Genomic DNA, 17,003 nt, shown 5'->3' with positions numbered 1-17,003 from the left:
GCATATTAAACGGGTTAAAATACAGCTTCCGTATAGCCTTTTTGCAAATATTTACAGTTTGTTTTTATTTAAATAATCAAGAAGACCAAAACCAAAAATACGCCTGATAAAAACGTTAACTGATAGCTGCCAGGGGGGGGGGGGGGGCCCTGATGGAAGGGGGACATTTAAGCTGACAATGGCTCTCAAAATGTTCCCTTGTTGGCTGTTGAGCTTTGTCCGACACTGCGGTAGGTTGTTTGGTTTTCGAATGTTTTTGTTTTTTTTTTCGTTTTGGCCATCTGTCGTGCTCAAGTGGAATATTGGATGATGGGCCGCAGCGACAGTGGCGGGGACATCGTGTGAATGGATTCTTTTGGTGCGGCTGATTTCTGGTTAGAACAGAAGCCCTGCATTTCAAGGATTAGTGAAATTTGATTAAAGTTAACCCAAACGAGAGGGCTAGATGGAGAGCGAGAAATTGAGAATGAAAATGTAGACCGTTCTCATAAGATTTTTAGAAAAATATTATATATTTTGCTCAAATAAACAGTGACTGAAGAGTAAAAAGATAAACGATAATTTTTCTTTAACATTTCTTATATTCTCAGGGAGGTTTTTTTTTGGTATAATTCCATGTATTTATTTCCTAAGCTATATTTGATAAATTTTGTTAAGATTATTTTAATCAATATTTTTTTCCGGTGGATGCCCATGAGTTTTGGCATCGTTTGTGTGACTTTTTTACCATTGAATTGATGGTGAAGAGTTCTCATAGTGTTTGAGCACTAATGAGCATTTTGTCTTTAAATTAAGAGGAATCTACAAGAGGATAAATGCCTTTTGACAGATGCAGTTTTGGCCCATCAATTAGGAGGCGGGATATTCAAAAGGTCACGGACTCGTATTATCAATATTAATAGTATTTCCTAAATGATGGTTCCTTAAGTCCCAGCTAAAATTCCGTAGATTTTTGTTGTTGTTGATAATATAATAATTTACTGGGCTGCCTCCCCATATGGCCTATCCCCGAAACCGATCAAGCAAATAGCTCAAGCTCGCAGCTCCGTAATCTGCATCGAGCCCTGTACCTAGGACCTAAGCCAAAACCCTAACTTAAACCTAGACCCAATGGGCCGATGGGCCGATGGGCCCAACCCAAGCCAACATTTGGCTTCCTTTACTTTTTCATCTCTTTTCCCTTTTTTCTTGTCTGCTGATCAATCGTACAATTGAGTAAAATCCTACTTTATTTGCAGGAAGAAGCAGAAGAAGTGGCGGCTTGTTGCAGTAGCAGCAGCAGCCTGTTGCATGTGGCAAAGTCGCATCGCAGAGCTCCTTCCTGGGACTGGGACTGGGACTGGGCCTGGGCTTTTGTTGTTTTAATGGCTTTCGCTAACATAAAAACCATTAAGATAACATTTTTATAGGATTTCAATGGCAGTCACGGCAGCAGCCCAAGCAGAAGCAGCAACAAAGAAGCTTGGGCTCTTTTTTATGGCCACGTCTCTCGGCTCGAGCGCAACTGTGGCAGCTCCGGCTCCGGTTGCTGCTGCCACAAGCCAAACACCAAATGTCATTGACTATCAATAGAAGATGCGACTAAGGCCCAGGCCCAGTCCCAGTCCCAGTCCCAGTCCCAGTCCAAGTCCCAGTCCCTGCTCAGACCCGGACCAAAAGCCAGAGCCAGGCCCGATCCCTCTTTGCAATTGGCAACAGGTTGGGGGCCAAGCCATGCCATGGCCCTTTGTTTCTAGCCCTGCGCTTATTAAACGCAATATTTGTTGCAAGTTGCAGCCATTTGCTGCAGCTCCAGCCCCAGCTCCAGCTTCAGCTCCAGCTCCTCTCGGCTGTTGCTCCGCCCGACCATAAAGCGCGATTTATTTTTGTTGATTTTTTGCGTGCTCTACGCCGTTTGCTTTCCGGCCAGGAGGAGATGAAAGAGAGCTTCAGCTCCCATCCTAACCAAAAGGGATTTTTTCTCATTTTTTTTGTTTTTTGTTGAGATTTCTGTGTGTTGCAAGGCACTTCCTACTTCCAGGTGTATTTTGGGGCCCAACCCTAACCCTGAGCCGTTAAGCTCAGTATAGTCACACTTTTCCACTCTGTTACTGAACACAATCCCCAATTCCCCAATCTCAATGCCACTCGATGATGCACCAAGGACTGCAGACTGCCGACTGCGGACTCTGGCCCTGCCGCTGTCTTTGGTGAGGCACTGTGGTACACGCTAGCAGTAGTATTATATTTTTCACTCCTTGGGAATAAATTTAGCTATAGGCCCAGATATAGATTGCTTTCCTAAATGAATGAATATTCTAAAGGGCAATCCCACAGCGAACTCCATTCAATCGTTGGTAAAATATCCAAAACGACGATGTTCCAAAACTTTTTAATACCATAGAGAGATAGTTTTTGTCTTCAGAGTTTTGCTCATTCCTTGGACATCATAAATTTCCCTTCTTTTGTTATTATTTCTTCAAAAAGAGAACTTTTTTTGTTCTACTTTCCTGGAAGATGGATATTTTTTTCTTTTGTGGATTTACTAGCTTTGGACCACTGTGCAGGCACTTCCACACTTTCAACAAATCGCCTGGCATTCTCTTTTATTTATTTATTTTTGTTTTCGTTTCGCCTTCTATCTATCTCTAATGCCCCGACAATTGTTGCCACTTCTTCTTCCTAGTTGGGCAACGCTTTTCATTTCTTTTTGCCATTTTTCCTATTTTGTTGTTGTTGTTGTTGTTGTTTTTTTTCGGGGAGAGTCATCTGCCCCATAGCCCCTTCTATCAGCATTTGGGCCTCGTCTCCCTCAGCTTCTGCCTCTGCGTCTGCCTCTGCCCCTGCCCCTGCCCCTCTTCATTGTTCATTATGCAGCATTATTTGACGCTGAAGCTTCCATCCCCATCCTCAACCTCAACCTCATCCCATCGTGTGGCAGCTGCCTGCAAATGCTTCTCGTTTCCATGGCGGATCCCGATCCCCGCCATGCCCCGCTGGCGTTGCCCTTTTGCATTGACCAGCAACAAACACATAAATTGCATTTGTCGGTTTGTTGTCGTTTTCATAAATAAGATAAAGATAAACGACCAAGTTGCATATTATTTGTAATTGCATTTCTTCTCTCGCTGCCATGGCCATGGCCATTGCTGGATCTCCGGTCGGACAGTTGGCCATTGATACGGCCATGGCGAGAGCCAGAGCGAAATGTGTTTGCAGCATTCTGAATTTATTATTGGCCAAAGCGAATCTCTAATGGGGAGCAGGGAGCATCTCTAATAAGATGCTGCAAGGGAAAAGGGGAAAGTTTGCAGCATTTGCAGCAGTCTATGTGGGGACTGAGACTGAAAGTTGGGCCTAGATGATTCTTGCCCATCAAAATCCTCCCAGCCAACACCAGACCTTAAACATTTTTTTGGCAATATTTCCAATTCAACCATTTGTTGTCTAGATATTTTCCCCACTTGCGCTCTCTTTTATTTGGTTTTCTGCAATTTAAAAACTATTTTCGCCTATGGAAACAATATACTATACTATACTGTTGGCTCTCCGCCATAAATCTCTTATTCATTTGGTGGAGGATGGTGGTGGTGGGGGGGGGGGGGGGAATATTGTTTTGTCTTTTTTTTTTTTTTTTTTTGGTAACAAATGCATCGAACAATTTGCACAAGGCAGCAAAAGGCTGAGTCAACGATTCAACAATTTGTAGCAGCTTCTCCCCCATCCGATCCGCGGACGTTGGGCGATAACAAAAGGCAGCAAATAGAAACCCGGCTACACCTATACCTGTGGATATATACAGCTATATATGGCCATGACAACAATATCAGCCAACTCTACCAATATTGCGGACTCTGGGTAAATGCTCTCACACGTCAGTGGGCTATATGTCACCTAAGTCACTTATAGGTCTCACCTATATGTACCGATTTAAAGGATAGCTTCAAAATAACCATATGTATATATTGGAACTATTGGAACATATGTATTATGGATTGGTTTTCCATTTACTTTTTCAAAACTTTCTTCTGAATAGTTTATGAATGAATTGCCAGAGTGCGCCCTTTTGCAGGGCATTCAGGCTTCGGTTTAGCCCTAGGCCGAAAAGTCTCCTTTCCATTTTTGCAATCGGTTTGCAAAATGCCTTTTGTTGACTTGACTGAGTGGAGTGGAGTTCCCCGTACCTCGCTCGCTCCTTCTCTTTGGCCGTGGCTGTGGCTGTGGCTGCGGCTGGGGCTGCGGCTGCCCTGTTGCGCTCTGTGTATTTGCCGCGTCGTTGTGGACATTTAGCGTAGGCAAAGGCAACCGTAGGCAACCACAGAAACAAGAACAGCAACAAGAATCGACGGCGCCGTTGCCGCTTTATTATGAATTATGGCCACGTTGACAGTTTAGAACCAGACGAGGGCGTGGAAAACCTGACAGATGCGCACACACATCTCAAAGGAACTGCACAGCCATAGTCTCGGTCACAGGCACAGACACAGCCATAGCCACAACAGATAACTTGCAAATAAAGAGCGACCTATTCCCGGTATCGGCCATTCCGGCCATGAGCTGCAGCCTGGGACCCAGACCCAGACCCAGACCCAGCTCCAGCTCCATCTCCATCTCCAGCTCTATTTCTAATTAATAATGTGATAAAACTGTCAGACAACCAACTGCGCTGAAGATTTCCATACCATTCCGTTCCGTTTATGTTTCGTTTTTGTGTAAACTCTCGCAATCCATTCCACTTAATTAAGCAATTAATTTCACATTTATATAAGCCGACAACTACATCTACAACTATAAATTATTTTTGTATATTTCGCCTGTCTTTTTGTTATTTTTCTTACGTTTTTCAAGATTAGCCCCCACCAAATCCATCCATAAAGAAAACACACACAAAACAAAACAAACAAGAAAAACAAGAGTTATGCCCATTGCTGTCACGGCGAATTATGATGGCTCAAGAAATGGCAACAAGAAATATTTAAAAATGTTTGCCCACAAAATTTGAAGCTGAAAAATCAGTCAATTGCGAGTATTCTGACCTAATCGATTGTGACTTGTGACGCATGGCAGACAAAGAAAATGCCAAGCAAAAAAGGCCCCTACAAAATAGTAGCAAAAGTCACTCCACCGAAAACCGAAAGTGAATGAGTGCGAATCGAAAGAATGTGGTTTTTGCCAGGGGTTTCGGCTTCAAAAGGATCCGATACACAATGGGGGGATCAAATGGCCGAACGATTAAGTCATAGGGGCCCTTCGATTAATATCAAATTATTAAACTCAAAGTTTTAGATTTTGGCAGAAGGAAAATCTAAATACCAGCAAATGTGTGTGGCTTTCTGGCTAATACAATCGAGAGTGAGCGGGGAAAAAAAACCGAAATTTTCGATGCCTGCTTCGTGCGGTCCTTTTAGGGTGAAAGATACGTTGTAATGCGCTTGCCAGCTCTAGTTTATAAGTGATTAATTTTCTGATATTTCCCCTTAACCTTGCTTGTATTTGTATCAATTATTAATCTAATACACTTGACTTGCTTTTCTTTCAATTTTAGGTAAGTCAAGAACATGTTATCCGCCATCGCTTGGCACATATTGTATAAGGTCTGCCTTTGTTGAGGATTTCGTATAGAAATGTGTATATGGACGTATCATGTTGGGTAAGTCTGATGACCTCCATTGTCATTAGTTCGTTTTAGTTCGCTTTCTGGCCACTTCGCACAGCCAGCCCTAATTACATTCGACTCAAAATATTAAATGCAATTTCATTCTCGTCATTTCCGAAAGAGAATCCTCGCCCTCCTCCGTCTCGCCCCTCACAAAGCCCCTAATTGAAATTACGCAACGTTCATTGACTTTAGAAATTTCTTAAAGGCAACCACTCTGGGTAAATAATACTCGTATTATTTATTTGTGGTCAGCGACTTGTCTCCGCCGCGTATGAATTTCTGTGTGTGCTTTTTTTTCACTTTTATTATTAGTTGGGCCTGGCTTTGAGCGGCTCTTTGTCTGTGTTAGGCGGTTTCTGGAAAGAGGCTGGGGTAAGACCTGTAATGTAATCGCATTAGTGGGGCTTTATTGCCTTCTTCTGGCCAATGCCAAATTAGCCATGAATGAGTCGAAGAAGAAAATGTTGTTTTTGTCGATGCTCGGACTATGAAAAAAAAATAGATTTCATTTAGACACGATCATTGCCCATAATAATATGAAGAACACCAAAAAAGCAGGCACCGGCAGAGAAGGAGACGATGAGAACGATCGATTGGAACTAATGACCGAACGAATAACAAGTTGACGCGAGTACAAAATATAAGCTGATAAGAGTCAGGAAGCCAGTAGTAGAATTGACAGCTGAAGCTGAAGGTAACCGCTGAGGCAGAAGAAGCCTCGAAAGATTGCCCACAATCCATCCTTATATACTGATAGGTAGGAGGAACATTCCCTCCATTTATTCCAGCAATCGAAATCTTTCAATAATATATCAACACTAATTAAACCATTGAACTCTTTGAAGCCTAGAATTCCTCTAAACGACTGACAACCAGCCAAAAAAAAAAGAGCAACAGCCACAGCAATCCAACAGTGGAAATTCAATAATAATCATAATAAATATCGGTATAAATAAGTGAATAAAGTAAAGTGAACGAAATCTCAATGAGTGCTGAAGGTCAGAATGCTTTAGGCATACCAAAACGAAATCGAAATCGAAAATTGGAAGCGGACTTCGAATCGGAATGGGAATGGGAATGGGAGTGGAATCGAAACTGTATCGATTGGATGGCGGCTGTCGCCAATGAATTCTCTTTTCAACCTCTCAACGCAATTAAATGCCAATTGAAATTCCTCTTCGCCCCTCAATTGTGTAGTTCTTCATTTTTATTTGTATTTTTTTGGGGGGGTTTGTAAATTGAAATTAATGATTGGGGAATCTTAAATAATTTATTTTAATTGTGTGACAAATTTAAGCAAAGCTTTTTTCTTTTCTCTCTCTCGCTCTCTCTTTCTCTCCTTTTTTGATTAATTTTCCTTTATTGATTTGGCGGCTAATCTGTTCTGTCTCTCGGCATAATTTTTATTTTTAAGCGATGATGTTGTCTAATGTTTTCTGCGTGACTCCTGAGCTCTCCATGTTTTGTCGGGGGTATATTTCGTGGCCGCCGAAATCGCAGTTCAATGATCGCATTTAATGATTTTTGTATGCGAAAATAAGTAGATTTTGTACTCTACTCTTTACCCTGTACTCGGTACTCGGCACTCTGGGCTCTGCAGATGGGGATCGGAATCGGGATCGGGATCGGGGATCGCACACACAAAAGTTTTGTCTGCGGCCCGTGCGAGCTTTCTTTTGTTTGGTTTTGGGTTTTGTTCATTTTTTTCGGCTACAAAAAATTCGTGAAATGTTTTTCTATGACCATTGAGTGGAGGAGGCGGTAAAGTCGAGGAGGACTTGATGGGTAAGGGAGGGGGATATATTTTGTTGTGGTCTCTCCACTTGAAGTTGAGTGGCATAAGGCAGCCGGCAGCAAGCTAGCAAATTTTTAAAGATATTTATACGGAGTGTTATGTAATGAAGAACCGAAATGATGAAGAAATGCGATAATAATACTTGCAATTGTTGAGCATCAGTCAAGACAATATATCATATCTCACAGCAGCTATGCCAGAAATCCCCAATCCAAGTCCGAAATAAAGCTAAAACTTACACTTCTTCTAAGCCAAGAAAGGGAACGCCCCCCCTTCCCTGACAGAAGACCTAATCAAGTTCAACAAACTTCTACAGGCCCCCCGACACACAACACAACACAATACTGACACTGACTCTGCAGATCTGGGTACGAATACTCGTATCCCTAGTCAAAGACCAAATTAGGTCAAAGTTTGCAGTCAAAGCAATTTATTTATGCCTTACTGACAAAATATTTTGGTAGCCAGAAAGGGAGGAGAACACACCAGAGCAGAGCAGAACAGAACAGAAGAAATTTACATGCCAAACCTGTGTTTTGGCATCCGTGCTCTTGGGCTGAAGAAGATTTACAACCCGCCCGATAAAGATCTCAATTTACCTATAAATATGTTCTCACGCTTTACAGTATTCAGGCATACTCGTACATATCTTTATTCTCATGTTTTTTGGCACTCTGCTTGGATTTGGATTTGGGTTTGGGTTTGGGTTTGGGTATGGGTTTTTTGTTTTGGTTGAGTTGTCAAGTCAGGTTCACGTTCACATTCACGTTCACGTTCTGGCCCCAACTTTGTTGCCCCATTCGGACGGGCATTAAAAGCTGGAAAATGTTCTCTATCAATTTTTATTGGTTAATGTAACCATCAAATCTCGCTTTATGGCTTATGGCACATTTGCCTCGAGGATCGGCTCAGATCGCATCGGATCGCATCGAATAGGATGGGGATCGGTTAGGTTTATTTTACGACCCTTGGGGTAAGGGCATGGGCATGGCATGGTCCTAGGCCGTGTCCGTGGCCGTGGGCTAATTTTGATGGCTTTTTATGGCACGTTTACACGCAACGACAACGATCTGATTATTGATTTCGAATGCAATCCGAAATCGCCTCTTATCTCGTTTTATGTGTCAACTTTTACAACTCTTCCATGGCTTACCCCTTCCCCATAATTGGATGAAATTGTCATCTCAACGTCTTTCGGAGAGAGGCTCGTTAAAATGTGGGCGATCCGATCGCACACATCTCGTGGTACTCAAACAGTAGTTGTTGGGGTCTCAGAGCATTTTGTTTATGGATCGGTTTATGGCTCGTACTTAGTCATGGCTTAGGGAGTCGCTGGTCTTCTGGCAAATTAATGGCAAGGTGGATGATAAGACTACACATAATTGTTCAAAGGAATCTCTTGGGTTGAACGAGTTCTGTAGATCAGTTCTAATTCCTTGGATATATGTTAGATTCCCCTTGGCAACGATCTGCCAATCCCCAGCTCAATATCAAAGACAGCTCGAAACTCAAGTTCACTGTCAAACGGTATCAGTCGAACCAGTTGCAGCTCGATCCCTGCCAACAAGTTCGCTTCGAACTTGTTGGACCACTGGCAGCATTGCTCTGCCTCTCTTCTCTTTCTGGCCGTGTTTTCTCTTAAGCCCCACACACATTGTAATGCTCCAACTCCAACTATGGACAATGGAAACGAGTTCTGCTTTGTCCCCGGCCCTGCCGCCTGCTGCAACGTCTCTCCTTTCCATCTATTCCATCGACTTTTTGCATCCCTCGTTCTCTGCCCCAACCTGCCCCTTCCCCTTCGCGCTTTTGGCAAGTTTTGTTTACCTTATGCCTCGTTGAAGATATTTGCTATTTTGATACACCTTGTACCAGAGGGTACTCCAGTTTTGCCAGTATCCACATTGCCATATCCGTGGTAACAAATTGATCAATGTTTGACTACTATATTCTTCCTTAAGTCTGTATCAAATACCACAACTTGCTGTAATATATAAATACATAAAATATACCAAAGATGATGCACTTTATAGATCTGCCTTGGGATCCCAAGGGTATTTAAGGCTTCGACCCTCGAAGTTAGTATTTTTTCTGTTTAGTTTTCTGCAAAACGTTCTCTTCTCCCGACTGGATTATTTTGCTCTCGATGAGAGAGGGAACGACAGACAGAGGGAGAGATATAGAGAGAAAGACAGAGAGAGCGAGAGACCAAACAAGTTGCAGTTGCTCCGTTCCGTTCCGTTCCGTGCCGTGCCGTGCCGTTCTTGGAGCAGACAGACTCCTACACGAGGCTCGCCTCTGCCTCTGCCTCTTCGATCTCGAGATATAACATTTTTAGCCATTCTGCCCCAGCGTCTTCCACTGCTCTTTTTTCCCATTTTTTGCAAGCAGCAGGAAGTTCAATTTTCAGTTCAGTTCAGTTCAATTTTGCACGTCATCTCCAGCGGTTAAAGCGGCTCAAGAGCGGTTCCAGCGGCGCTCGAAACTCGATTTCAGCGGACTTCGACTTTGACTTCGGACTCTTACTAAACGCAGAACACCAGAGTAGAGAAAAACACTATTTTTTGAATTTTTTTTCCATCGCGAGTGTTCTAAATAGTGGCTAAAAATATCTTCAAGCAAATCGATATACCATAAAAAAAGTAAAATCTTAAACAATGAACTGTTTAGATTCGTGAAGTTTCTTCTTCAACCAAGTGAAGTTTTCCAAATAGTTTACCCAGATCACATCCAATATGTATCGATTGCAGAGACGCGTTGCTTTGATAGCCAAGCAAGGTACATATAAAAAGTATATACTCACATTCCTACATACATACACATATTATGGCTCGATCTAAGATGGAAAAATTAAGTAATCCTCAATAGTTTACTCAGAAATATTAGCAAAAGACAGTCAAGATTCAATCAATTGGTTTCAATTGACTTCAATTTTGATTGTTTTGCCATCGCGCATACGTCACGTTGAACGATCCAACCTTTGTTAAAGAATGGCTCTAAATTTGCTAAATTATGATTTCCTTATATTTTTGTATATTAAACATTGGTTGGTGTAGTGATGGGATGAAAAAATCATAATTTTAAATTTAATTTTAGTTACGAGCTTTCGTAATCTGCGATAAGATCTACATAACACTTCCAGAACATGAAGTGAAAATAATCATAGTTGCAATGAAGATTAAAATATATTTTTCCCTTAACTTCACTGAGATATAACGCAGGCTAATCGTAGTTCCTTGGTTCAAAGAAAGTTACAACAATATTTGGAACCCCAAATTCGAGTCGCTTCATTCTGCTCCGTTGCAACCACAAGCCCTTGCCAATTACTCAGGGGATCTCCTTGTGCTTCTGCCTTCTGGCTTCTGGCAGATCCAATCCCTTACTTTCTTCACCGCAAGCTGAGAAACGAAAACTCCAGCAACTGGGTCATCTTCCTAGAAAGAAAGACAATACCTAAAAAAATAAATAAATAAAACGAAACGAAACGAAACCCAAAACACGAAATGGCAATCATTTTACTTTTGATTATAAACAGAAGAGAGAGAGGAGATTATTTCTAGCCACTAATCGCTGGATAAGTCGACCTAGAAAGGCCTTTCCATCCAGCTGGTGGAGAGGAGATCATCTTCTTTCTATTTCGTTCGGTTGGACAGCCATAAAAAAGGGACAGCAGCAGAGCGACCCCCAGCCCCCTGCACCACAACACCCCAGCACCCTAGCACAGCAAAGTGAATGAAAATCTTTGAGGTTTTCGTCTGGGAGAGGATCGGGCGATGCACGATTCGACCAGCACATAATTTGAAGATTTAGAGAGTCGAGTCGAGTCGAGTCGAGTCTAGTCGAGTCAGTCAGTCAAGATCGCGTTTTGCATGCCAAATGCTGGGCACAATTTGTCCTCATCCGAAGAAAACCCAAAGCTAAGGCAAAAACCAAACCAAAACAAAATCCAAGCCAAGTTCAAAGTCGTGCACAGAGCTTCCCTCTCTTTTCTTTTCTTTTTGCTTCCTTCTCTCCGTCTCCCTCATCGGCAGAACTTTCCGCACTTCACTCTACATCTCTCTCCAAAGAAGGTCATGGACAGATTTTAAGGTTCCTTCTTCTGCCATCTATGGTCCACTTCTCTGCCAGGTCTTGGCCAATTGACTGAAAAGATTTATTATGGAAATCTATAAAAAATATGGGCATAGATTGGCATACATTCTCTCATAGACGCGCGCAGGGGGACACTGTACTGTGTTGGTCCTATAATATTTATCTGCCTTTCTAAATCTGTCCTAATTAGGATTCAATTCAACTAAGAAATCCATCGAATCTTTGCCTCTCAAGTTACAAGTTTTCACGTAGTGGATCTCCACATATTATATAAGAAAACACGTTATTTACTTAGGCCAGCCAAGGCAAAGTGCACTTGAATGAGTTTTTATGGGATTAATATGAAGTATTTTGTGATTATAGTCCAACAATTATGTTGAGTAACAAATAGGGAAAGTTCTTTAATCAATTTTATGATATAATTTAATGTCACTATTGCTAAACCACCCCGGGAGAGAGGAAGTGAGAGCGAGAGCACTCATTAGTTAATTATTATTAGTTAATATCTCTGTAAAATTTCGCTTTCTTCTGGCATTTCTAAAGAATTTATACCAATGTACTTTTGGAGTGTACTCTTGGGTACAATAATAATCGATACATGTAAAATCGTTAAATATCCTATCGCTAGGGTATTTCCACTTCCATTCTCACTCTTTGACTGGTTGTTTTTGTGCAGTAGTCGTCGAAGACGTCGTCTCGCCAGGTCTGTCTCACTTACTCCCCAACTGAATCCGAATCCCCCCTCCACATTGGCTACCGACGGTTCTAACTGTAAAATTACAAACTTGTACCCGTACCCTGCCGACTCCCTCTATCCCCCCGCAATCACCCTATCCCACTCCATTCCAGCTTCAGCTTCAGCTCCAGCTCCAGCTCCAGCTCCGGGACCCTCTACGTGTCTTTCATGGAGCCAGAGTCTGGTCGTCTCATTTAATGCATTTCCTTAAGACGACAACGACTCGAGTCGGACACTTGACTGGACACGGGCTGGACAGTGAACACTGGACGTTGTGTCAGCTAAATTATTTCCACGGCTCGATTCGATTCTTCTTCTGCTTCTGCGTTTGCGTTTGTGTCTGCGTTTGCGTCTGCGTCTCCTCCTATTTTGCTGGCTGGGAGCTCTTTTATGGCCAACATGCACGCATCAGTCAGTCTAGGCGCTCCCGCTCCACCTACCTCTCTTTTTATGACCTCTGCGGACCAACTAGCTAAGTATCGAGCAATGCCAGTCTAATCAGTTAAGCCAGAGCGGGACAGGGACAGCGTAGGAACGAACGCTTTTACCGTAATACTCTAACGATGCTGCTGCACTCCACTCCACAACACTCCACTCCACTGCACTCTTCTCAACGGTTGTTTTCCCTTTCTGGCAATGCAATGCAACGCCGTGTATGTGAGCGTCCCGAAATAGCCATCGGAGAGAATGAGAGAGCGGGCAGCAAAGAGAGATAGAGAGAGATGAGCTTTCGGTGGACGCATGCGTGACTGCCCAATATCTCGCCTCTGCTTCTTGTCTAAAAAAAAGTCTTCCTGTTTCGGTTTCTTCTTCATCTGCTTTTTATGGTTCGGCTCCTCTTTGTTTCTCTCTCTGTTCGCCTTATCCTACTCCTACTCCTACTCCTTCGTGTTCGTCGTTGCACTCACCCGACTGGGCTGTTGCAGTTAATCAATTATAACGACTCTTGATTTCCTTCCTGATCTAGATCAAGATTTTCATTGCTTGTTTTGATACCTTGTAGTAAACGCACCGCATGATGATAGACGTTGCGACCCCATGTACCACATCCTTTAAGATCCACAGTCATAGTATAGCCCTCCACTAAGAAGCAATTTTTGATACCTAAGATCCGAAAATTTCGGTTTTTCTTTCGCGCTCACTTTACATTTGATTTTCTGGTAGAGAAATAATAAGGTCAAGTTTTAAAACACAGGATATGTGAGTATGTGAGATCCAGTACCATTGATAATCTACAGCGACTCAAGATCATAGTAGTATTGGGCATTATTCGCACCTGTTAAAATCAAATTAGATATTTTTGCGGGATATTTCTTTGGTCGAAATACTCTTCTTCGTATATCGCACGTTTAGTCGGTTTCTTCATCCTTCTGGTCGTTTTATGTGGGTTCACAAATGTTGCATGTGGCGGAGATTTTACAGTTCTCTTCGCATTAAGTCATTTCGCATGCGGTTCTCCCATCCCTCTCTATAGAGATGCAGATGGAGAGGCAGGGACTAGTCTCTTTTATGTGGTTGATTCCTCATGATTCCTGATGTTATTAAGTCACTTCAACATCAAGTGCCTGATCTGTTGATGGCTCTATCACTTCCATTTCCTTAAGAGTTCTTTAACATTGGAATTGCACTCTAATTGAGTTTTATGTTTCGGGGTAACAAGTAAAAGAAAGAAACATGTTTTCACATCCACACCGGACAAAATCTGTACATTGTAAGCGCTACTAAATTTTAAAAGCACGATTACTTCAAGTGTGATGGTTAACATAATTTAGAAAGCCCAAATCTGTTAGGAACAAGACTAAAGCCTTTGCCATTGATGCCATAATCATCAAAGGATAGAGGTCATAGAGACCCAAAAGGGCTACCGGTTCTCCTTCCCAACGTAGGGGAAGACGTCTGGTACTGCCGACAGTTCCTATGAAGACAAATCACAGCGCATTCATGGTCCATAAGAGGATACGAAGAAAAGGAGCCAGAAAAGAATATATCATATACTTTATTAATATAGTGTTAAGACACATGACACCCACTAGAATTGTAGGTTCTCCTCCACATCTTCCCATCGCATTCGGAATTGTTTCCCAGTTTTAAATACCAAAGAATGGATTGTTACTTCCAATATCAAAGGATTACTTAGGCTTGAATATTCTAGGATTTGACTAATACCGTTTCGAGTTGGTAGGACCTACTCTAGTCAAATTACCTTGACAAGCCCAAACCCCCCACCAGGCTCTAGGAACCCAACGAACCGAACTTCCCCCAGAGTCATAGTCATGGCAGTCGGACTACTCGTACTCGTAAGTTCCCTAGAAACAAATCGCACAAACATTTTCACGACATGCTCGAGTCTCATTTAATGAGATTCCTTGGGGGCGCCAGACCCAGACTGGACCAGACCAGACCAGACCAGGCCAGAGATGGGCAAACAGATGCTGCAGATAAACGCAGTTGGAGAAGAGTAGAAGCTGCGGTTCGGTAGCCAGGGCGAATGAGAATCTCGGCGTTGCTGCAGAGCCCAGCTTGTAATTATTAACTTACGGCATATTAATTTATTATTTGCTATTTAATGTGGCCAGCCCCCAAGACTTTCCTGCGAGTCGGAATCGTCGTCGTCGGTCTTCCTCGGTCTTCCTCGGTCGTCGTCGTCGTCGTGGTCGTAGTCTTTCGGTCTCTGCTGCGGGCCAAGCTCACTTTTTTGACATTTGATGTATTTATGTGGTCTGGTCTCCCCGCTTCCCCCCGCTCCCCCCCGCTTCATTCTGCTGCTCTCTGCACTCGCTTTGAGCGATTTGTGGGAAACTGTCCCCTCCTCATGTGTTGCGCCTGGAATTCGTTATTCTATTTTGATTGAGTGATTTATTTGGAAATTGTTGTACTGGCAAAAAGGTATAATTAAATGGGCATAATGATGCCAAAGGGAAAGGCTCTTCTGCACAGCTTGAGAGCCTGACAGCAAGGATTTGATGGAATGGGCAATGGAATGGGTTTTTATGGTAAAGGAACAGAACAGATGATTTTCCTAAGTAATTGCAGAACTTCTACAGATAAAAAAGGTGATTTTGTTTAGATTTTATAATTTTCATTGGGAGCGAGTAAGCCAGGGGTTGGCGAACAGCAACACAAAAGAGTCCAAGAGAGTGTTAAGCTGATACAAAGAAATTAATCAAGAAAAATCCTCAAAGATATGAATGTAATTTTCTAAGCAAACAGCAAAATTGTATGCTCTCGAGTTGAGTTCAAATGTCATTGAATTCCGTTTGAGAGCTTACCTAACCTCAGACTTTCATAATCTTTCACCATTCACCATCGATCCTTGACCCACTCTACCGCCAAAGTCCGTGGCATACACCTGTCCACCCATTCCATTGCCGAGTGTTTCATCCTTTCTTTTTATGGCTTTCGGGTAAATAAATACAGAAATGATTTCTTTGTTTACACAGAGCCACAGAACAAAAGGAAGTCGTCAGAGTGGTCAAATGTGCTATAAATAAATGCATTTTACTTGGGGTTTTCCCGGGGACCACTGCTCTACCCACCCTATAACTCCTTCTCTCCTAATACCCTCCACTCTTTGGTTCTTTCTTTCTGGCGTTTCTTCTGCTCCCGCCCGAAACCCCATCCAGATGGTTCTTTCTTACCTCTAACGAATGTTGTTTTTTTTCTTTTAGCTTTGCTTCCGGCGACATAAAACTGCCGTTTTTTCTGCTGCTCCCGCTCCCGCTCCCACTTCCTCTCCCCCAGCACTCGAACGCCTTCTGCTCCTTCTTCTTCCAAAAAAACAACAAAAAAAAAAAGAGCGAGGCGACGCGACAGAGGAGTAAAATGGAGAGAACTACTCAAAGCAAAGCAGCTGCCCATTGGCGTTTACTCCGCTTCAGTATAGCAATGCTCCTCCAGCAAGAGTCCAGCCGCAACTTGGACTTCTGCTTTATCTACCTCTGCCTCTTCTACTTCTTTTGCTTTGTACTCTTGTACTCTTGTGCTGTTGTTGTTCCTTCCTCCTCCGCCTCCTCCTACTCCACACTTCTCTTGGCCAAACGAAGAACTGGCTGTGGGATTTCAAGTTTTGTTCTGAAAGTAATTCGTCTAGAGGATAGCCATGTGCCCATAATTGTGGGGCACACGGCCGATGAGTGCGAGTGAGGGAGATGGGTAGACTGGAGAGGTCCAAGTTCAACCCACCCACATTTTATTGTTATCGCTAACAATGGAGGTGCAGGAGGCGGCGGAGGAGCAGGCCACAGCTGCCGTATTCTTCCATTGGTAATGGAAACTTCAAAATTCGGAATTCTCAATTGCTGGACTTGGAAGGTCGTTGGGGGACGAGGATTAGGCAATTGCGGATCAGTGTTGCTAGATATTTTGTTGAAACGGTTAGTGCTCCGATTTAGTGGTATTTGTTGGAGATTGCGAAATTTATGGAACAGTAGGAGCATTCAACTATCGTCTTCATCCAATACTCGTGCCTTGGCACACCTACTGACCATTGGAACTCACATACCCGAACGAACCTCCGCCTATATGGTAGGGCATTAAGAAAAAAGCAAATAAAAGTGCAGAAGAAGAAGAAGAAGAGATGAAGAAGCACAAGCAGCAGCAGCGGCGGCAGCAGAAAAAAACTGCATAAAATGCCAGAGGCTAGAAAAATGCATGGCTGGACGCTGCAGCGACGCTGCTGCCATGCCCCGCTACGATGCTGCCTGCTGCCTGGAAGCAGAGTGAAAAAGTAGTCGGTGCATTGA

At 42.9% G+C, this 17,003-nt stretch overlaps 1 protein-coding gene across 5 annotated transcripts in view; it reads left to right on the top strand.

Annotated features, from left to right (window-relative positions):
• The window catches only part of bbg (big bang), a 119,353-nt gene that overhangs the window by 50,148 nt on the left and 52,202 nt on the right, over positions 1–17,003 (top strand). Inside the window, exon 1 of one of the 5 annotated variants that reach the window (XM_033385087.1) lies at positions 9,868–10,211. The exons of the other annotated variants lie outside the window; for them this stretch is intronic. Coding sequence (XP_033240978.1) covers positions 10,169–10,211 — 43 coding nt within the window. The 5' untranslated portion in view covers positions 9,868–10,168. Of the gene's footprint in view, positions 1–9,867; positions 10,212–17,003 lie in introns of those variants that run through there. 5 annotated transcript variants of the gene reach the window in all.

This window comes from Drosophila pseudoobscura, chromosome X (assembly GCF_009870125.1).
Source record: "Drosophila pseudoobscura strain MV-25-SWS-2005 chromosome X, UCI_Dpse_MV25, whole genome shotgun sequence".
In the NCBI taxonomy this organism is placed as follows: Eukaryota; Metazoa; Arthropoda; class Insecta; order Diptera; family Drosophilidae; genus Drosophila; species Drosophila pseudoobscura.
This window is presented reverse-complemented; position numbering and strand designations above follow the sequence as displayed.